The 23,514-nt window shown below is 38.5% G+C and overlaps 1 protein-coding gene across 1 annotated transcript in view; it reads right to left on the bottom strand.

Moving 5' to 3' along the window:
* The window catches only part of LOC150077726 (MFS-type transporter SLC18B1-like), a 296,012-nt gene that overhangs the window by 152,985 nt on the left and 119,513 nt on the right, over positions 1-23,514 (bottom strand). The window contains exon 6 of the mRNA XM_090385228.1: positions 15,458-15,548. Coding sequence (XP_090241354.1) covers positions 15,458-15,548 — 91 coding nt within the window. The remainder of the gene's footprint in view (positions 1-15,457; positions 15,549-23,514) is intronic.

Here is a 23,514-nt window from a genome sequence, read left to right on the forward strand (position 1 = left end):
CACTATAATTTGCAAAATTTAAGCCTTTCTTCGTAAGGGCAACCCTTTGTTCCATTCACTAATCTTGTTGCCCTTCTCTATACTTGTTCCAACAGCTCTACATCCTTCTTAAAATGAGGCCTTCAGACCTGTATACAGTACTCAAGGTGTGGCCTAACCACTGCCTTATATAAGGGGATAATCACCTCCTTATCCCTGCTAGAAAAATTCCTGTATATCATTGACAAGACACTATGAGCTACTCTTGCAGACTGTCTGCACTGCTCAGAAAACTTCATATCTGCCTGCACAATTACCCACATTTGTAAGAAACTCTAGGGTTGAGTCTTTGTAGACTTGCATCTCTGGACAACCACCTTACTTCAGTATGCAAGAGTAATTGGTTTGATACTTTATCATTTTTTTCACAAAGTTTGGCAAACAATTGCGATTTAAGTTTCCGGCATCCCCCTCCCCCCATACTTCTCCTTCAACCTGTGCACGGTACTAAGTACTATAGGTTTTGATACCTTTCGTGTTTGGGGTTTTCATAAAAAAAAAAAAAAAAAAAAAAGAGGATGAACTCTAATTTTATAAATAAATATAATACACACTCTTAGAGTATCATGCAGTTTGTCACTGAGGGTTTTTGCCACCAAATGGTTTCGGTGCAACACACAATGAATAGTATGTACACGTTTAACTTTTTCTTTCAGAAAGGCAGCGAAACCATGATAACAGCCCACCATTGCAGGTGCGCCATCTGTGGCTACTGCTGTTATATTAGTAAATGGAATATCATACTTATTTAAATATTCCTCCAATCGCGGAAAAATTGTCAACCCCGTTCCATCACTTTCAAGATATTTTGCAAATAAAAATTCGTCAATAATTTGATGTTTGGTTTTACTACAATATTTTACATAAGCCATAAGAATAGAAGAACTATCGAATGTAGATTCATCAAGTTGGATGGAGAACTTACTATTTTTGAGTTCTGATACTACAGGTTTTTCTATATCTTCAGCCATTTCACCAATACGCCTTTTCACGGTATTCGCACTCAATGTTAAGCAGTTTAAAACAGGGCTACAATCTTTTTTCATTATGGTTTCAATTACTTCTTTGATTGCGGGTATAACAATGTCCTCTGCAATTGTATATGGTTTTCCTTTTTTTGCTATATTAAAAGAAATATTGTAAGAGGCTGTTAATCCTTGTTTATTGTCAGCTTCGGCAGGTGCTTTCATAAATGATTTTATAGTTGGTCGATGTGTGTATTTCTCTTTCAGTTCTTTAAAAAAGTCAAGATCTTTATCTTTCTTATCAGGATGGAGTCTTTAAAGATGATCTTTCATTTTTGCTGGTTTCATTGCATCGTTACTAAAAGTTTTTTCACAAAGAAGACACATAGGCCTCGTTTCGTTTGTTAATGAAGCAATAAACCCAAGTTTCAAATATTCTAACAAATATTGTCTGCATTTCTTTTTAGAATATGAAAATGCCATAGTGGTTACTGGGGTTGTAATAAAATAATTAAAATTGAAGTTAGTAAGCAAAAGTAATGTCTAAATAATATACCTACTCACGTATTTCTATAGGATGTACAAAACTACCAGCCCTGCTCAACTCTTCAACATAGAGAAGTTTAGTTCGTGAATGAATAACGATTGAATTATAATATGTATGTTGATGAATTTTAGAACATTAATGCTCACTTGTATGTCGATGCGCAAAAATGAGACTGGGATCGAATACATAAAAGTATAAGTAAATAAGCAACCGTGCACATGTTGCAATCTTGCTCCCGCCGCGCCAGCCGGGCGGGAACCACCGACACCCGTTTATTGTTAAATACATCATTTTGGCCTACTTGATTGGCTCCGTAACTATTTTCATGACCTTGCTCCATCTTACAGGTCCTATTCATGTCACTGTTCCCACAATTCACTCTCAATTGCGTTGTCATTCAGGATGGAAGTAATCCAAGTTAACTGAATTAAATATTACCCGTACAATAAAGTCTTATATTTTTCTATCAACCCCCAATCAACTCCTGAGCCCGAATCAACCCCTAACAATGTTATATTGACCCCTGGGGGTCGATATCGACCATTTTGGTGACCACTGATCTAGATGCTTAGGATATCCAGGAGCATTATTTGATAGAAGCAAAATCTTGAAAGAAATGTTGTTGTCATTACAATATTTTTAAACATCGGGAATGAAGCAGCATTTAAACCAATCCTCAAAGAAAGATATTGTTATTCATGCTCTCTGATTCGATCGGAAATGCAGGGGCAGGGGTGGCTTTATTGATGCCCTTACATGTACAAAGAAGTGTATAAAGCCTTGAATGGTTTGAGCATGCTCAATGCCGATGGGATTCTTCCTCTTGCTCAGAATAATCACCTGAGCGGGCATAAATTCAGATTGAGGAAAGACAGATGTAGGATAGATGTGCGGAAATTTGCCTTTAGCCAGTGGGTAGTTGGTTGGTGGAACAGACTTCCATCCCTTGTTGTGGAAGTTGATAGCCTAAATAAATTTAAGGCTCAGCTGGACAGTATTTCGAACGAACGGAGGGGTGAAATGGAAGTGAGAGTTTTTTTTTTTTTTTTGGCTGATGCTGCATAAGCTCGCTTTCTTGCATCATATGCCTCTACTAATGCTAATGCTAATGCATGAGGATTTCCAGAATGGTACACAAGCAGTAGTTTTAATCTGTAATCTCTCGCTGCATTAGCCTCAAGCAAGAGCATGGTCCTATCTTTTGACGCCTTAAAACCTGGCATTGTATTTTCCTCTTTGACAATGTAAGTTCAATCCGGCATTTTTTTCCAATACAGAAGAGTCTCGTCAACATTAAAAAATTGCTGCCGCCTTCGTCAATAATTTTTTCAAACACATCACAAAATTTCTCTACCGCTGCGGAATCGGCATTGGTGACTTCACCACATACTTTAATGTTTTGGAAACTAGCGCGATGCTTGAGCCAATTAAACCACCCATTGCTTGCCACGAACTTGGGTTGGGGTTCGCCGTACTTATCCTTAATATCTTCATAAATTTTTGTTGCTTTTGCTTGAATGGTCATTAGACTCGGGGGCACTTGCTTCTGAATCTGATTTTCCATCCATATTATTAATGGTTGTTCCATCTTCGATATAGCTCCTGAACGCTGTTTTGTGATCACTGTTGATCTTAAGTGCATTGATCCTTTAATATGTTCTTTTATATGCGCACTGTCTTTTAAAATACTATTCACTGTTGAAGCAGGGAGACCTAATTCCCTTGCAATAGATGACAAACTTTGTCCTGCTTCGTACTTCTTAATCATTTTCATCTTCATTTACATCCCATCAGCATTGAGCATGCTCAATGCTGATGGGATTCTTCCTCTTGCTCAGAATAATCACCTGAGAGGGCATAAATTCAAATTGAGGAAAGACAGATGTAGGATAGACGTGAGGAAATTTGCCTTTAGCCAGCAGGTGGTTTGTTGCTGGAATAGACTTCCATCCCTTGTCATGGAAGTTGATAGCCTAAATAAGTTTAAGGCTCAGCTGGACAGGTATTTCGAACAAACAGAGGGGTGAAGTGGAAGTGGTTATTTTTTATTTATTTATTTTATTTTATTTTTTTTTTTTTTTTTTTTGGCTGATGCTGCATAAGCTTGCTTTCTTGCATCAAATGCCTCTACTAATGCTAATGCTAATTTCTAAATCAATTTTGTTTGGTTTCCTAGCACTACCACCACTTGCACTTTCCATTGGTCCCTTTCCCTTCACCATTGTAATAAGTAAATAGGAATGAAGAGAAGATTTGTATATTATATGATTGAAGATTTCAGTGAAGGGGAACTCATTTCACTATAATACCGTAATGTAAAAACCCGCACAATTGCAGTTATCGGTATTATCGCAAATGCAATAAGATCGAGTTTACTACCCGTTTATAATTAAATGCACTAACAGAAAAGCGCAATAAACCTGAAAGTGCAAATTGTTTTTACTGTTTTCTGGTAGTGACTTCCAGAAATGTGTTTTAGAAAAATTCACAAAGGCGTTCAAAATTGATTCTTATAACGGGAACATATGATAACGACGAAAGGGTAAAACAATTTTCATTATAAATAGCTTAGTTATATAGTGAAATTTCAACTTCCAACTACTTGGAACGAATTACAAAAAAAAAACAATGTGTTATTGGGTTCACATTATGATATTTTCACGATACATCCATTTATACTGTCTCAGGATGCAAAATACGTTTCCATGATTTTTTTAAGTTTGCACCGACTGGCAAAAACTTACATAAAATCGAATTTCCGTAAGTCGAGGAGTTCCTGTACTTCCTAGTTGGTGTAATACACTTATTGATCTCTATGATTACCTCTCTAAACATTTTTTATTTGAGTTTTACATTTTTTTAACATCAGTTATCATTTACATTTTTTAATATCAGTTGGTCCCACTGAAAAGAGTTTACAAATTGTCTGGGCTCATTACAGTCACCTGTCCAAAAACAAAATCTCTTCTCTTTACCCCTGACAGTTGTTATTTCTCTCAATAACTCACACATCAATACATTATGATCATTGCCACCTAAAAGTACCTAATTCTGGAGATTCTTAATAAGTGATGAATCACTGTTAATAACTGGATGAAGAATATTTCTGTCCCTTGTTGCATTACCATTGGCACATAATGCAAGAAAGCAAACTTATATAGCATCTGCCAAAAAAAAAAAAAAACCCTTATTTCACTCAATTCGCTCCAATTGTTTGTCAAGTTCTGCCTTGAATCTATTTAAGCTATCAATTTCTACAATGATAGATGTAAGTTTGTTTCACCAATCAACCACCCACTATCTAAAGGCAAACTTCCACACAAATATATGATATCAAAATAATTTTGATATCATATATTTGGATCTCAGGAAAGCTTTTGACACTGTTGCGCATGGAAGACTACTGTACAAATTGGAGCAGAATGGTATTAAGGGTAAGTTGCTACAATGGATAAAAGGATGGTTAAGTGGGAGAGGTCAGAGGGTAGTAATCAATGGGTGCTGCTCTTCTTGGACTAATGTTATTAGTGGAGTCCCACAGGGTTCGGTGTTGGGTCCACTGTTGTTTTGTATATTTATCAATGATATTGATGAAGGTATATCAGGCTTAGTGTCGAAGTTTGCAGATGATACAAAGGTTGGCAGGGTTGTTAAATACAGTAATGGCAGTGTGCTACTGCAACAGGATCTAGATAATTTGGGCAGATGGGCTAAGAAGTGGCAACTGAAGTCTAACCTTGACAAATGCAAAGTACTGCATATGGGTAGAAGTAACCCCAGAGAAACGTACCAACTGTGTGGTACTACACTTAAGGTGGTAGAAAATGAAAAAGACCTGGGAGTAATTGTGCAGGCAGATATGAAGTTTTCTGAGCAATGCAGACAGGCTGCCAGGGCAGGTCATGGGGTTTTGTCAATGATATATAGGAATTTTGCTAGCAGGGAAAAGGAGGTGATTATCCCTCTGTATAAGGCAATGGTCAGGCCACACCTAGAGTACTGCGTACAGGTCTGGAGGCCTCATTTTAGGAAGGATGTAGATTTACTTCAGCGTGTAGAGAGAAGGGCAACAAGATTAGTGAGGGGAATGAAGGGATCCTCTTATGAAGCGAGGCTTAAGTTCTGCAAATTGCAGTGGCTGGAGCCTAGGACCCGCGCGGTGATCTGATTGAGGTGTATAAGGCCTTGAATGGGTTCAGCACGCTGAATTCTGATGGGATCCTTCCACTTGTTCAGATTACGAACCTAAGGAGGCATAAATTCAAATTAAGAAAAGACAGATGTAGATTGGATGTGCGGAAATTTGGCTTTCGCCAGCAGGTGGTTAATTGCTGGAAGAACAAACTTCCATCTGTCGTTGTGGAAGTTGATAGGTTGAATAAATTTAAGGAGGAACTGGACAGGCATTTGGAGGGAATGGTGTGATTTTTTTTTTTTTTTTTTTTTTTGGCTGATGCTGCATAAGCTTACATACATTTGCTTTCTTGCATCACATGCCACTACTACTACTACCACATCTATCCTACAACTGTCTTTTCTCAATTTGAATTTATGCCCTCTCAGGCGATTATTCTGAGCAAGAGGAAGGTTCCCATATGCATTGATCATGCTCAAACCATTCAAGGCTTTATACACCTCAATCAGATCACCTTGCAGGTGCCTAGTCACCAGACACTGTAATTTGCAAAATTTAAACCTTTCTTCGTAAGAGCAACCCTTTGTTCCATTCACTAATCTTGCTGCCCTTCTCTGTACTCGTTGCAACAGCTCTACATCCTTCTTGAAATGAGGCCTCCAGACCTGTATACAGTACTCAAGGTGTGGCCTGACCATTGCCTTATACAAGGGAATAATTACCTCCTTATCCCTGCTAGCAAAATTCCTGTATATCATTGACAAGACACTATGAGCTACTCTTGCAGCCTGTCAGCACTGCTCAGAAAACTTCATATCTGCCTGCACAATTACCCCCAGGTCCTTTTCATTCTCTACCACTGTCAGTGTAGTACCACAGAGTTGATACATTGCTCTGGGCTTACTGTTTCCCATATGTAGTACTTTACATTTGTCAATGTTAAACTTCATTTGCCACCTCTCAGCCCATCTGCTCAACTCTTCTAGATCCTGTTGCAACAGTATACTGTCATTAACAACCCTATCAACCTTCGTATCATCTGCAAACTTAGACATTAAGCCTAATATACCATCATCAATATCATTTATAAATACAGAAAACAACAATGGACCCAACACTGAACCCTGAGGGACTCCACTAATAACATTAGTCCAAGAAAAGCAGTGTCCATTGATTACCACTCTCTGTCTTCTCCTGCTCAACCATTCCTTTATCAATCGCAGCAATTTGCCTCCAATGCCACACTACTCCAATTTGTGCAGCAGTCTTCCATGTGCAACCGTATCAAAGGCTTTTCTAAGATCCAAATATATGATATCAAAGTTATTCTTTGCATCCAGTTCCTTTGTGACTACATCACAGTATCCAATCAAATTAGTCAGACAAGACTTCCCCTTAACAAACCCATGTTGTGTCCGAGCTATAACTGAAGTCCTGTCTAGATGATGCTGCAATGCTTCTTTAACCAGTGCCTCCATTAATTTCCCTGGAACAGAAGTTAAACTAACAGGTCTGTAATTACCTGTGTATCCCTTTGATCCTCCTTTGTGGCTTGGGTTCACCTTTGCACATCTCCAGTCCATGGGCACCTCCCCTGAGTCCAAAGAAGCTCTCATAATTATAGCTAAGCGTCTGCTTACTTCCTTTGCTGCCTCCTTTAATATAACTGGATAGATCCGATCCACCGATGTGCCTTTTTTATGTTTATCTGTTTGTTGTTATTTGGTTTTTTAGGAGCATTAGCAACTAAGGCCATATTGCTCCAGGATATGAGGTGGTCATTCCCTGACCTTTCCGCATCCTCCGTATTTGGTGGTGATGGTCTCGAACCCCAGTCTAATCAAGAAGCGTGTGCTATGCACTGCTGCTCCTTCGCACCTGGCTACGGAGGTACCCTTATGTTTATCTTCAACAATTTCTCCTCCAATGTCCTCTCAGTTATTACAAAATCATCTAGCTCACTGCCAGAGTTTACTTCACCTCTGGCATTCCCCTTCTCGAATAACTCCTCATGTGTGAATGTAGATGCAAAATACTCGTTTAGTTTGTTAGCCACCTGAGCAGGATCATCAACAGTTGAACCATCAATATCCAGTGGACCAATCTGATTCATCCCGTTTCTTCTAGAGTTTACATAGGTAAAGAACTCTTTTCTGTTTTTCTTTGTATCCTTTGCCAAGGATTTCTCAAAATCTTCCTTTGCCTGCCTAATCTCCTTTGTTACTTGGTTACAGACCAGCTTATATCTATCATAGGCTTCCATGTCACCCATTAATTTATATGTATCCCATGCATTTTTCTTCTCTGCCATATGTCTCATTAGGGGCGCCTCCGTTGCCAGGTGGGAAGGAGCAGCAGTGCGTAGCACACGCTTCTTGATTAGACCGGGGTTTGAGCCCGTCACCACCAAATACGGAGGATGCGGAAAGGTCAGGGAATGACCACCGCATATTCCGGAGCAATATGGCCTTAGTTGCTAATGCTCCTAAAAACCAAAATAACAATAACAATAACAACAATATGTCTCATTAGTTCATCTGACATCCATTTAGGCCTAAATCTTGAACAATATTTCTTTGTTGGTATGAAAAGCCTAGTAGCTTCGAAGATTAATTCTTTGAATGCTTCCCATTTTGAATTTGCTGTTGGTAACATCATCAGTTGGTTCCACCGTATAGAATTTAAATACTGTCTCAGACTACCGTAGTCACTTTTACGAAAGCAAAAACCTTTTCCTTTACCTTTGATGGTAGTTACCATCAAAGGTAAAGGGAGGTTTCTTTCCTAATGTGTTGGTTTAAAAATCAGTCATCCAGCAACTCTAGAAATATTTTGCGATCTGTAGAGCTACCAACCTATGAGTCCCAATGGAAAACTTAGAATAGTCATTTTGGTCATTAAATGTCTTTTTCTTTTATCTTTTTGCAGTGAAGTGGCACTAATTTTGTTACTAGCACAGTAAACCCCCGCTATTCGAGGGGGTTACGTTCCTGAGAAATGCCACGAATACCGAAAACGCGGGTACTGAGTTATGGCTCCCATAGTAATAAAGGGGTTCCGTTCCAAAGTATGAAATATATAAGAAAAACTAGTCTAAAATTTTGTCTATGTATGTATTATATGTACCTTCATAATATGACTATATACATAGTGAAATGCAAGCATATGGCATCAAAATGAAAATAAGAAACAATTTAATATTAAATGTAATATTTATTAGAAATTTAAAACTAGCGACTTTGGTAGCTAAAAAACTTATCCCGTCAGTGCTATCACCAGTTTCGGTAAAGTGTTGATAAAGGAGTTTTGCCTTTTCACGAATGATGAGTGAACTTAACGGAATTTTATTTTGAGTTCGGTCTTCTATCCACAGATTTAAAACTTTTTCCATTTTTTTAAATTTAACATCATGAGTTACAGAGCAAATTTTTGAAGCAATTAGCACATTTTCACGGACACTACGGCGGATTTTTTCTTCTGATTTTTTGATTGATCGTACCGTTGACTCATTGATTTTATAATGTTTTGCCACTGAGGAGACACTTTCACCATTAGAAATTTTGTCTAATAACTCAATTTTATTCGCTAATGTCATCACCTTCTTTGATCTTTTCACATTTCCCTTGTTATTCGTAGCCATATTTTTGTACGGGTTAGAAAGAACTTATCCACAATAAAGTCACTTTCTTCCATTAACACACTCAAAAAAGTCTTGTTTTACATTGCAAAATGGTAGATTTATCCCTTTTGTAAGCATATCAATTTATAAATTGATCAATTTATTCAATTTATAAACATATAAATTAAAAGCAAACGACGAAACCTTCCATGACAAGCGCATAACACATGCTGAACAAGGATTAGCGAGAAACGTCCACTCTCGCGATTTTGCACCCCTCTGCCCCCACCCACTGAGCCCTGTTTTGACCAGGAAAGATAATTTTAGCCACGCCCTTGTTTTTTTATGGCGGAAAATGTTCATGGCACTTTAAAATTCACATTTTTTTAGGTTTCATTTTATATTAAATCAGCAACCGCGAATACAGATACCGCGAATAGTGGAGTTTACTGTATTTATCACGATTTTTCAATCCATAGATGTCTAGCAGATGGGCTAATGCAATAGCTCATGTGATGCTGTCAGATATACACACAAACTTTGCCAGCAGAGCTAAACAGTTATTTATCTTACATATATAAAGCAATGGATAGGACACACCTTAAATCTGCATACAGGTTTGGGAACCTCGTTTCAGAAAGAACATGGATCTGTTGGAAAGAGAAAAGCAACATGATTAGTCGTGGATATTCTTACCAAGAAAGACTGTGGTTCTGTAAATTGAAGCATGTGGACACTACATGTATGTGGTGATTTAAATTAAGTGTTTTAAGACTTCAAAAAGATTAAGTAAACTAAACTACAACTTTACTCTTTCTCAGACAACCCACAAGCATATTTGACTGATTTTGGAATAAACTTCCTGATGTAGAAGTAGGTAGTTTGATAAATTTAAAGAGGGGCTTAAAAAATTATTAGAATGGATAGGAAAATGAAGTGAGGGAATTTTTTTTTTTTTTTGCTGATGCTGTATATGCAGGAAAGGTTGCTTTCCTGCATCATTTTGTAGACGCTAATACCAATTTTTCCTCCTCCAGAGGCCACTTTCTCCAAGAAATGACAATGCAGTGCCTACTGCTAGAAATCAACTTTTGTGGCACAAGGATTTTTTTTTTATAAATACCCCAATCACAGAAGGCATTATTAGATCCTATAGTACTTAGTACCAGGCATGGATTGAAGGCCAAGCAGACAGAAGATACATGTTGATATTAGACTTCAATTTTTGCAGATTATAATTTTCAGGAAATATATGTGAAGGTTTGTTTGTTATTTGGTTTTTAGGAGCACTAGCAAATAAGGCCATATTGCTCCGGGATATGCGGTGGTCATTCCCTGACCTTTCCGCATCCTCCGTATTTGGTGGTGACGGGCTCGAACCCCGGTCTAATCAAGAAGCGTGTGCTACACACTGCTGCTCCTTCCCACCTGGCTACAGAGGCACCTCCTATATGTGAAGGAAGGTTTCCCAGAAAACAGAAGTGGAAGGAATAAATAAGGAAAAGGTAAAGTTGGCTCGGTAAATTGGAAGATGGACAGTAAATAGATGCTGACTGGTTGTGGCACATGTTCTGCTCTGTTTGGAACAGAGAGAGAGGAAATTATAGTGCCAATGTAGAATAACAGTGCCCACAGAAGTATCTATAGAAAATGCATGCAGCAGAAACAGAATGTCTATGAGACACAGTGTCAAGCTTCATTTTGAATGGAGTCTAGAAGCTTGAAAGAGGTTTTTGGGGGTGGGCACCACCCCAGACATGCGAACAACATTCCCTAGTAGGGAGGATATGAGATTTTTACAGTGTGATTAGTTGTTTAAGGTTGTAAAACAACCGAATTTTGGATATAGAAGAAGCAATATTTATGATGTGCTTATTCTAAGAGAAATTACAAGTCAGGGTAATATACCTAATAGAGATATGTAACCTTGTCTAGAAACTAACAAGTGTCATCAACGAGCAGCATAGAAGCAGGTACACTCTTTTTTCAAGAAATAACATAGGACTAAATTTTAGAAGGATTGAAGTTAACTAAGTCTTCTTTGTCCCACTGAAAAATTACCTGGCATTTAAGATTGACAAGCCCTAGCCTGTCATACCTGAAAAAAACTCAAGGACAACTGCAGGATACAAGGAACCTATAATGATACAATGTTTTGCATGCAACACAATCACTGTCGTTGCTCTTCGATGATTCTTTCAGAACTTTGAGCACATTTTTTATAAACTTGACCAATTGTTTAAAGATCTTTTGTAAAAATAAGCCTTCTCTCTGGTCAATGTTGAACTTGGGGATGGACAGCTGCCTTCCACTTACATAAATATTCTCCAGGGCTTGGGGATCTTCAAAATGTATAGAAGCTTCAAAGTTGAAGCTATAATTTTATGCAAGTTAATTGGGAGTGTCACTTTTACCTTTTGCAGCCTTGTTTATACTTTTTTGCTACCAACCACTCCTGTACAATATATCATGACCAAGAATAAATGGGATTATTCATCACTTTCCCAATACTTTTGGCTGCCAATGCTCTGTATTTAGTTAAAGGTAGACAAAAAATTCAAAGTTAAAATTATAAGCATGCTTACTATTAAAGTAACTAACTGAGAACTTGTGTAGGAAATTAGCATTAGTAAAGGCACATGATGCAAGAAACTAGCTTATATAGCATCAGCCAAAAAAAAAAAAAAAAAAAAAAACCTTCTCATTTCACCCATCCACTCACTAAATATTTATCTAGTTCTGCCTTGAATCTATTTAAGCTATCAACTTCTGCAATGACAAATGGAAGTTTGTTCCAACAATCAACCACCCACTGGCAAAATGCAAACTTCCACACATCTATAATACAACTCTTTCCTCAAATTGAATTTATGCCCTTTCAGGTGATTATTCTGCGCAAGAGGAAGAATCCCATCAGCATTGAGCATGCTCAAACCATTCAAGGCTCTATAAACCTCAATCAGATCACCTCACCGGTGCCTAGTCTCCAGACACTGTAATTTGCAAACCTTAAGCCTTTCTTCATAAAAGCAACCCTTTGTTCCATTCACTAATCTTGTTGTCCTTCTCTGTACTCATTCCAGCAGCTCTACATCCTTCTTAAAATGACCTGTACACAGTATTCACGGTGTGGCCTGACCATTGCCTTATACAAGGGGATAATCACCTTCTTATCCCTGCTAGAAAAATTCCTGTATATCATTGACAAGACACCATGAGCTACTCTTGCAGACCATCTGCACTGCTCAGAAAACTTCATATCTGCCTGCACAATTACCCACAGGTCCTTTTCATTCCCTACCACTAAGTAAAGAAATCTTTGCATCCTTTGCCAAAGATTTCTCATAATCAGCTTTTGCTTGCCTAACCTCCTTTGTGACTTGGTTACAGACCAGCTTATATCTATCATAGGCTTCCGTGTCACCTGTTAATTTATGTATTCCATGCATTTTTCTTCTCTGCCACATATCTCATTAGTTAGCCGACCGGGCTAGCCGAGTGGGTAAAGTACCTGCCCGGCAACCCAAAGGTCGCGGGTTCGATTCCCGCCTCGGGCTTGGATCAAAGTACTGCAAAAACCTTGGGAGGTGCAATATGGCCACAGAAGCTGATGCGCCAACAACTACCAAATCAAAAAAAAAAAAAAAAAAAAAATCTCATTAGTTCATCCTACATACATTTAGGCCTATGCCTTGATGTTGTTTTTATTTGGTTTTTAGGATCAACTAAGGCCATATTGCTATGAGGACATGCGGTGGTCATTCCCTGACCTTTCTCCATCCTCCGTATTTGGTGGTCACAGGCTCGAATCCCGGTCTAATCAAGAAGCGTGTGCTATGCACTGCTGCTCCTGCCCACCTGGCTACGGAGGTGCAGCCTATACCTTGAACAATATTTCCTTAGTTGGTATGAAAAGCCTAGTAGCTTCCAAGATAAATTCTTTGAATGCTTCTCAATTTTAATTTGCTGTTGGTAACATCATCAGTTCGTCCCACCGTATAGAATTTAAATACTGTCTCAGACCACTGTAGTTATCTTTATGAAAGCAAAAACCCTTCCCTTTATCCCTGATGGTAGTTACCTCTTTGAGTAAATCCCACTTCAGCACACTGTGATCATTGCCACCTAGTGGGTCCATTATCTGCAGATTCTTAATGCAGGTAGTAGATGACTTTCATCAACCAGTGAAATACCACCACTTTGCTTATTGGAGGCTTGAAGTGGTGAAACCCATGTTTAGTCTCTAGAGCAAAGTTTCCGGCATCCCCCCCCCATACTTCTCCTTCAACCCATGCACGGTACTAAGTACTATAGGTTTTGATACCTTTCGTGTTTGGGGTTTTTTCATAAAAAAATAAATAAATAAATAACTACTGATAATCAGATCAAGAGTATTACTCCCTCTAGTTGTCTTCCAAACATGCTGCTGTAGTAAACAATCATCCAATAAATCCACAAAAGCCTTGCTAGTGTGTGAGTGACCAACCCACAAATTCCAGCCAATATCTGGGAAATTAAACCCCCCCTCCCATTATAAGACACTGTGATTTACTGGCCCACTCTATTTCCCTGTACAGTTGTTTATTATACTCATTAGAATCATTAGACCTATAACACACCCCTACTTTCAATTTTGCTTTCCCAGTGTTTATGTCACACCAAACTGACTCAACACTGCACTGTCAAGCCATGTCAACTGGCTGTACTTCCTTGGATTTTATGTTTCTTAACTAATAGCATAACCCCTCCTCCCTTCCTATCCTGTCTATCCTTCCTATACACATTGTACTCCCCAAATTCCAGTTCTGCATTCCTTATATCTGTGTGACACCATGTCTCTGATATCTAAACGATATCTGCCTTTGATGTTTTGACCAACACCTCAAATTCATCAAATTTATTTACCAAACTCCCAGCATTGGTGTACATGCACCTGTTCCTATTCTCAGCTACCCTAACACAGCCCATTTATTTGCTTGTTCTGCAACGACTCCCAGCAGTTTCTGGAATCCCCTGCACCCTGTTTTCCAGGCTGCTGCTCATTCCAACAGAAGCAGTGCAATAATCACTTTCACTTCTGCCAGTGGCTACTGTTAATCTGTGTATTCCCCCCAATCTAGTAGTTTTCTGACCTAGAATAACACAAAATTTATAGTTGTGTATCCATACATGGTACCAATAATATGAACAGAAGTTGCTGACTATTTACATAATATGTAAAATGAATATAGTATCTTAAATTAGTTGGAATGTACACAGGGAGTGTAAGATTATTATATTTTATTTTCATCAGTCATATGGTGCAAGGAAGCCTGAGACATTTGCTACACCAGCTAAAAAAAAAAAATTCTGAATTACCCTGAGTGAGAGTGAGAGAGAGAGAGAGAGAGAGAGAGAGAGAGAAGGGAATTGCCAAGAAAGAGAAGAATGATGATATCCATCTCAGGTACCATGGGTGTGGCAAGCCCATACTCACCAGATGTGACAATGCAAAATTATCCTTTGCATTAAACAATGCAAAATTATCCTTTAAGTTAAAGGTACCTGGCTAAACAATTGCAAATAAACATGAAGATATTCACCTCGAAAAAAAAATACTCTCCAACCAATTACTGGGATACAGAAAGTTAAATCTCATTATTAAAAAATCATATTGTAGAAAAGGGAAAATCACTTCCATTAAGTGACACCTTAATCTTACGCATATGGTCAACAGCAAGGTAGATCCATATTTATTATATGGTATAACCTAGTGGTGTATCCAGTTATCATCGTAAAGGAAGGGCATGGCGACCAGGTTTTTGAGTTGTTTTTTTGTTAGAACGGCTCCTGCATTCTTTTTCTTTAATTTAAAATTTTTGGTTAAAGGGGGAGGGGGTATATGCCCCTTCTGCCCACCCCTGAATATGACCCTAGTCTAACCTGCAGACCAGATAATAAATATGGTGTGTGGATTAGAGAGCTTTACAGCATTAGAATATTAAAGTCTTATTTTTGAATATATTTTAATAAATTGTAATAATTATGTAAGAATCTTTAGATACCTACCAATTTGTAAAAACTATACATTTCATGATATATACATAACACAGCAGTTAAAAAGGAAAGCATTTAAATCTATGTTATATAAAATTTTTATTTGTACAGCTCACCTTTAATATCTTTCATAAGATACCAACACAGTGGAACTGTCAGAATTACAAATGAACCAAGTGTAAAAAATGGCAATGGATATCCTCCAGCCTATAAAAATTAATTAAGTAGTTAAATTATTTACATACATAAAATCTTTTACTTATAGGAACATAGCAGAAACTGAGCGGTGGGTGGGTGGGTGGGTGAGTGAGTGAGTGAGTGTGAGTGAGTGAGTGAGTGAGCAAGCAAGCAAGCAAGCAGATCAACAAACCAAATGTGAGAAACAACAATCAATATTATGGTAGATTTGTAACTTATACAGAGCTAGCAGCTGTTTAAAAAAAAATCAATGCTAAGACACAATAAGAATGCATAGTCTTATTTTTATGCAGAAGAAACAATGTTTCTAATATTCCTGTGCCAAAAGTCAGGGTTATATTCCAGTAAAGATATTCTTTATTCACAAAATTTTACAAGGACCCAATTCCCATTATAGGCAATCAGAGGAATCTAACAATCTTACTGGAGGCAGTATATTAACTTACACCATCATCATCAACATCAGCCATTTTCAATCCACTGAAGGATGATGGCCTCTCGAGCAACTTTCCAGTTCCTTCTGTTTTGTGCAATGGCCATCTATTTACTACCCACAAACTCGTGAATTTCATCTGTCCATCTCTGTCATTATCTATTCCCTTGTATAAGGCAATGGTCAGGCCACACCTTGAGTACTGTATACAGGTCTGGAGGCCTCATTTTAAGAAGGATGTGGAGCTGTTGGAACGAGTATGGAGAAGGGCAACACGATTAGTGAATGGAACAAAGGATTTCTTTTATGAAGAAAGACTTAGGTTTTGCAAATTACAATGTCTGGAGACTAGGCACCTGTGAGGTGATCTGATTAAGGTGTATAAAGTCTTGAATGGTTTGAGCATGCTCAATGCTGATGGGATTCTTCCTCTTGCTCAGAATAATCACCTGAGAGAGCATAAATTCAAATTAAGGAAAGACATATGTAGGATAGATGTGTGGAAATTTGCCTTTAGCCAGCAGGTAGTTTGTTGGTGGAACAGACTTCCATCCCTTGTTGTGGAAGTTGATAGCCTAAGTAAATTTAAGGCTCAGCTGGACAGGTATTTCGAACGAACAGAGGAGTAAAATGGGAGTCATTTTTTTTTTTTTTTTTTGGCTGATGCTGCATAAGCTTGCTTTCTTGCATCATATGCCTCTACTAATGCTAATGCCAATGCTAAGGTCTTAAATTACTGTCTATTTTCTCATAATTCATTTTTAACGAAAGCTTAATTTGTCCAGCTCTTAATCCGCATTTATAACTTTTTGAAGCCCATAAGAAGATAAAAGTTTTAAAAATTGCATTAATAATTAATAATTAAGATACACTCAGGGGAAGAAGAAGCGCATCCCATTTTTCCTCCGGTTTCCATCAGTTTTATGGTTCAGTTGTCATGAATTATGTTTCCTCCCGTTTTTTCCTCTGAGCATATCTTAATTTTTAATGTAATTTTTAGAACTTTTACTTTTACCTTCTTATGGACTTCAAAAAATTATAAATACAGATTAAGATGTGAATACTGGATAAATTAAGCTTTCACTATAAATTAATTATTTTGAACTGATTAACTGTAATAAAGATGATATTGGGTAACATAAAGGATGCTCTAGGTATAAACAGATTGAGAGAACATGATAGAACAGATTGAGATAGTCTATACATAATTCATTGGAAGTTAGTATTCATTCAAATGACAATTGCAGGAATACTGATGGCATGTGAATATGGATTTGCACTTTTTTCTTCTGTGGGCCAAATCTCTGGACCACAGATCAAATCCTAGGTCACGAGAGCTCAGTGTACCGATTATGCTGTTGGGAAAGTGCCACTTGAAAGTCAAGAGCTTCTGCAGGTTTGAACCCTCCTGGAACCACCAGGAGTTCTCAGAAAACATCCAGACAATTCAAGGGTTCTGGAGAGCTCTGCCTGGGATTTTCCAGCCCACAATTTTCCAGATGTTGAAATCATGAGTAGCAGAGCACAGATTAAGTGCCATAGTGTGCTTTCGCATATATGCCCAGTGCTGGGCTGGAGTGTATCTGAGATTCTTGCAGAGCTGCAATTTTAACATTGAATAGGGGAGCTGATGCCAATTGTTGGCCCACTTTAAGACCCAGAATTCTAGACCCCAAAGTGTTTTCAGACTGAATATAGGAGCGGCAGACCAGACTTCAATGCCATACCCGATGATAGAGCTGACATAGTAGAGGAGAAATTTTCTGACTGTTCCTTTATTATGCAATTCACAGAGATCAAGTTTCGTGCCCCAGAAAGCCCATAATTCTTTTGCATGGAATTCCTGTATTTGTTTCTTATACATTAGCTTCTCATCCATTATCACTACTAAGAATTTTATTGAATGAGTGGCAACGAGAATAATGCCCTGGAATGGAGTGTTCCAGAGAGGATGCCAGATTGAGGTCTGCTTGTGCTCTAGGTGAGAAGTTGATATACTTTGATTTTTAGGGTTTAGTTTAAGCCCAAAAGAGCATTAGCATTAGTAGAGGCATATGACGCAAGAAAGCAAGCTTATGCAGCATCAGCCAAAAAAAAAAAAAAACTGCTCCCATTTCACCCCTCCATTCGTTCCAAATACCTGTCCAGCTCAGCCTTAAATTTATTTAGGCTATCAACTTCCACAACAAGGGAAATAAGTCTGTTCCACAAACCAACTACCCGATAGCTAAAGGAAAACTTCTGCACATCTATCCTACATCTGTCTTTCCTCAATTTGAATTTATGCCCTCTCAGGTGATTATTCTGAGCAAGAGGAAGAATCCCATCAGCATTGAGCATGCTCAAACCATTCAAGACTTTATACACCTCAATCAGATCACCTCACAGGTGCCTAGTCTCCAGACATTGTAATTTGCAAAACCTAAGTCTTTCTTCATAAAAGAAATCCTTTGTTCCATTCACTAATCGTGTTGCCCTTCTCCGTACTCGTTCCAACAGCTCCACATCCTTCTTAAAATGAGGCCTCCAGACCTGTATACAGTACTCAAGGTGTGGCCTGACCATTGCCATTATACAAGGGGATAATTACCTCCTTATCCCTGCTAGAAGAATTCCTGTATATCATTGACAAGACACCAGGAGCTACTGTTGCAGCCTGTCTGCACTGGTCAAAAAACTTCATATCTGCCTGCACAATTACAGCCAGATCCTTTTCGTTCTCTACCACTCTCAGTGTAGTACCACAGAGTTGATACGTTACTCTGGGATTACTGCTTCCCATATGTACTACTTTACATTTGTCAATGTTAAACTTCATTTGCCACCTCTTAGCCCATCTACTCAACATTTCTAAATCCTGTTGCAGCAGAGTACTGTCATTAGTGTCCTTAACAACCCTGCCAACCTTCATATCATCTGCAAACTTGGAAATTAAGCTTCATATACCATCGTCAATATCATTTATAAATACAGAAAACAACAATGGACCCAACACTGAACCATGAGGGACTCCTCTAATAACATTAGTCCACGATGAGCAGTGTCCATTGATTACCACTCTCTGTCTTCTCCCACTCAACCATCCCTTTAATCATAGCAGCAATTTGCGTCCAATGCCACACTGCTCCAATTTGTTCGGCAGTCTTCCATGTACAACAGTACGAAAAGCCTTTCTAAGATCCAAATATATGATATCAGAGTTATTCCCTGCACCCAGTTCCTTTGTGGCCACATCATAGTATCCAATCAAATTGGTCAGGCAAGACTTTGCGTTAACAAAACCATGCTGTGTCCGAGCTGTTTATTATTATTTTATTTATTTTTTTTTTTTAGGAGCATTACAACTAAGGCCATATTGCTCCGGGGATATGCAGTGGTCATTCACTGACCTTTCCGCATCCTCCGTATTTGGTGGTGGCGGGCTCGAACCCCGTTCTAATCAAGAAGTGTGTGCTATGCACTGCTGCTCCTGCCCACCTGGCTACGGAGGCACCGTGTCCAAGCTATAACTGAAGTCTTGTCTAGATCCTAAATAAACCAGTGCCTCCATTAATTTTCCTAGAACAGAAGTTAAACTAACAGGTCTATAATTACTTGTGTCACCCTTTGATCCTCCTTTGTGAATTGGGGTCACATTTGCACATCTCCAGTCCATGGTGGTCTCCCCTGAGTCCAAAGAAGCTCTCATAATTATGGCTAAGGCAGTGGTGTAGCTACCATGTAGGCAGGCAAGGCAATTGCCTCCGGGCCCGAGCCCTTTAAGGGCCCAGCGTCTTTGGATGGCTCCTCTTTTTTGCAACTTTCATTAATTAAGTAGGGGCCCAAACATGTTCTTTGCCTCTGAGGCCAAAAAAGGATAGCTACACTACTGGGCTAAGGGTTTGCTTACTTCCGTTTCTGCCTCCTTTAATATAACTGGATAGCTCCCATCCACCCCAGGTGCTTTTTTTATGTTTATCTTCAACAATTTCTCCTCCACTTTCCTCTCAGCTATTACAAAATCATCTAGCTCACTGCCAGAGTTTAATTCAATCATCCAATCATCCAATTCTCCCTGAATAATCCTCATGTGTGAAAGTAAGTTGCAAAATACTCATTTAGTTTGTTAGCCACCTAAGCAGAATCATCAACAGTTGAAACATCAATATCCAGTAGCCCGATCTGATTAATTCCTTTCCTTCTAGAGTTTACATAGGTAAAGAACTCTTTTCTGTTTTTCTTTGCATCCTTTGCCAAAGATTTCTCATAATCTGCATTTCCCTGCCTAATCTCCTCTGTGAATTGGTTACAGACCAGCTTACATCTATCATAGGCTTCCATGTCACCCATTAATTTATATGTATCCCATGCATTTTTCTCCTCTGCCATATGTCTCATTAGTTCATTTGACATCCATTTAGGCCTAAACCTTGAACAATATTTCTTAGTTGGTATGTAAAGCCTAGTAGCTTCCAAGATAAATTCTTTCAATGCTTCCCATTTTGAATTTGCTGTTGGTAACCTCATCAGTTGGTCTCACTGTATAGAATTTAAATACTATCTCAGACCACTGTAGTCGCCTTTACGAAAGCAAAAACCCTTCCCTTTACCCCTGATGGTAGTTACCTCTTTGAGTAAATCCCACTTCAGCACACTGTGACCACTGCCACTAGTGGGCCCTTTATCTGCAGATTCTTAATGCATGAAGAATCACTACTGATAATCTATTACTCCCTCTAGTTGTCTCTCAAACATGCTGATATAGAAAACAATCATCCAATAAATCCACAAAAGCCTTGCTAGTGTGTGAGTGACCAACCCACAAATTCCAGTCAATATCTGGGAAATTAAGATCCCCCATTATAAGACTCTCTGATTTACTGGCCCACTCTATTTTCCTGGACAGTTTCTTATTATACTCATCAGAGTCATGAGTCCTATAACACACTCCTACTCTCAATTTTGATCTCCCAATGCTTATGTCACACCAAACTGACTCGACACTGCACTTTCCAGCGATGTCGACTGGCTTCACTTCCTTGGATTTTATGTGTTTCTTAACTAATAGCATAACCCCTCCTCCCTTCCTATCCTGTCTATCCTTCCTGTACACATTGTACTCCCCAAATTCCCATTCTGCATTCCTTATATCTGTGTGAACCCACGTCTCTGATATCCCAACAATATCTGCCTTTGATATTTTGAGCAATACCTCCAATTCATCAAATTTATTTACCAAATTCCTAGCATTGGTGTACATGCAAGTATACATGCACCTGTTCCTATTCTTAGCTACCCTACAAACCCATTTGTTTACTTGTACCGCAATGACTCCTAGCAGTCTCTGAAATACTCTGCATCTTGTTTTCCAGGCTGCTGCTCATTCCAATAGAAATTTTTTTTTTTTTTTTTTTTTTTGATTTGGTAGTTGTTGGCACATCGGCTTCTGTGGCCATATTGCATCTCCCAAGGTTTTTGCAGTACTTTGATCCAAGCCCGAGGCGGGAATCGAACCCGCGACCTTTGGGTTGCCGGGCAGGTACTTTACCCACTCGGCTAGCCCGGTCGGCTCATTCCAATAGAAGCAGTGCAAGAATCACTTTCACGTCTGCCAATGGCTACTGTTAATCTATTAGTCCTTGTATTCCCCCAAACTAGCAGTTTTCCGACCCACCTAACACTGCCTCGATAGCATCAGCAATGTTGGTAACATCATCAGTTGGTCCCACTATACAGAATTTAAAACTGTCTATAACCACTGTAGTCACCTTTATGGAAGCAAAAACCCTTCCCTTTACCTCTGATAGTAATTATATCTTTGAGTAAATCGCACTTCAGCACACTGTGATCACTGCCACCGAGTGGTTCCTTTATCTGCAAATTCTTAATGCATGAATAATCACTGCTGGTAACCATATCAAGAGTATTACACTCTCTGGTTGCCTCTTGAATATGCTGCTGCAGAAAAAAATCATCCAATAAATCCACAAAAGTCTTGCTAGTGTGCGAGAGACTAACCCACAAGTTCCAGTCAGTATCTGGGAAGTTAAAATCCTCAAATTTTTCTGCTGAAAATTCTCATCCGGAGCAAATAATGGAATTACTGGTTAAAGATGCATTGCAGGATCTTCGACAAGACTGCAGTAATAATTCAGACACTGCATAGGTTTTTTTAAGGGAAAGTCTTGTCTGACAAATTTGATTGGATACCATGATTTAATTGGATACCAGTACAGACAGGAATTTTGCAAGAAGTAAAAGGGGACTGAGTTTTAGAGGGATTCAAGTTAACTACAGGTGATAAGTTTTCTACAGGTAATATTTCCACACTGAAGAATTTTACCTGGAGATCAGTATTTAAGGAACTAGTGGCAAATATTCTACAGGTAGTTATTTGTGCACAGCAGCATTTATAGAACTGGGAACAGTACTATTAAAACATAAGAATAGGATTTACAGTCAATGGGAGATCAATAATAAACAGAAGAAAAAATGTGGGTAAAAGAACAGAACTATGGACGCTGTTTAATGGGTAAGAAGTTACAAAAATACCAACACATCACAAAGAGGGAAAACTGCCTATCCTATTACATAAATCAGAATGCATACTATAAAGTGGCAGTTTGTTTAAAAATACTTCCCACCAAACATGATCAAAAGCATTAGAAATATTGAGTTCAACTGCCTCAGTTTCTCCAAATTTTTCCAAAGAATTTGTCTGCAGATAAGCAGTATAAACCAAGTTAATGGTTGATAGTTTTCTTCATCATTTCAGAATTTTTTAGGGTGACAGTGAAAAGGAAGGATTTATTAATTTATTGCCCTTTTTAGAAACTGGCTGGATATGAGTAACTTCGTATTAGTAATAGCAGTGGAAAAACGATGCAAGGGAGCAAGTTTATTATTATAACTATTATTATTAGCATACGTTGCAAGGAAGCCTGAGGCTTATGCTGCACCAGCCAAAAGAAAAAAAAAAAAAAAAAATTCTGAAATACCCTGTGTGAGAGAGAGAGAGAGAGAGAACAAGAATCAGAAGTAGAAGGAATCACCAAGAAGGAAAGAATGATGATATCCAGCTCAAGACTCTGGGTGTGCCAAGCCCATACTCACCAGATGTGAGCCCCTGGGGTATATACAGCATCAGCCTAAAAAAAAAAAAACTTATCCACTTATTTGGATTTCAGGAAAGCTTTTGACACTGTTGCGCATGGAAGACTATTGTACAAATTGGAGCAGAATGGTATTAAGGGTAAGTTGCTACAATGAATAAAAGGATGGTTAAGTGGGAGAAGACAGAGGGTGGTAATCAATGGGTGCTGCTCTTCTTGGACTAATGTTATTAGTGGGGTCCCACAGGGTTCGGTGTTAGGTCCACTGTTGTTTTGTATATTTATCAATGATATTGATGAAGGTATATCAGGCTTAATGTCGAAGTTTGCAGATGATACAAAGGTTGGCAGGGTTGTTAATGACAGTAATGGCAGTGTGCTACTGCAACAGGATCTGGATAATTTGGGCAGATGGGCTAAGAAGTGGCAACTGAAGTTTAACCTTGACAAA

Source organism: Mastigoproctus giganteus, chromosome 11 (genome assembly GCF_048544385.1).
Source record: "Mastigoproctus giganteus isolate SK-2022 chromosome 11, ASM4854438v1, whole genome shotgun sequence".
Lineage (NCBI taxonomy): Eukaryota > Metazoa > Arthropoda > Arachnida > Uropygi > Thelyphonidae > Mastigoproctus > Mastigoproctus giganteus.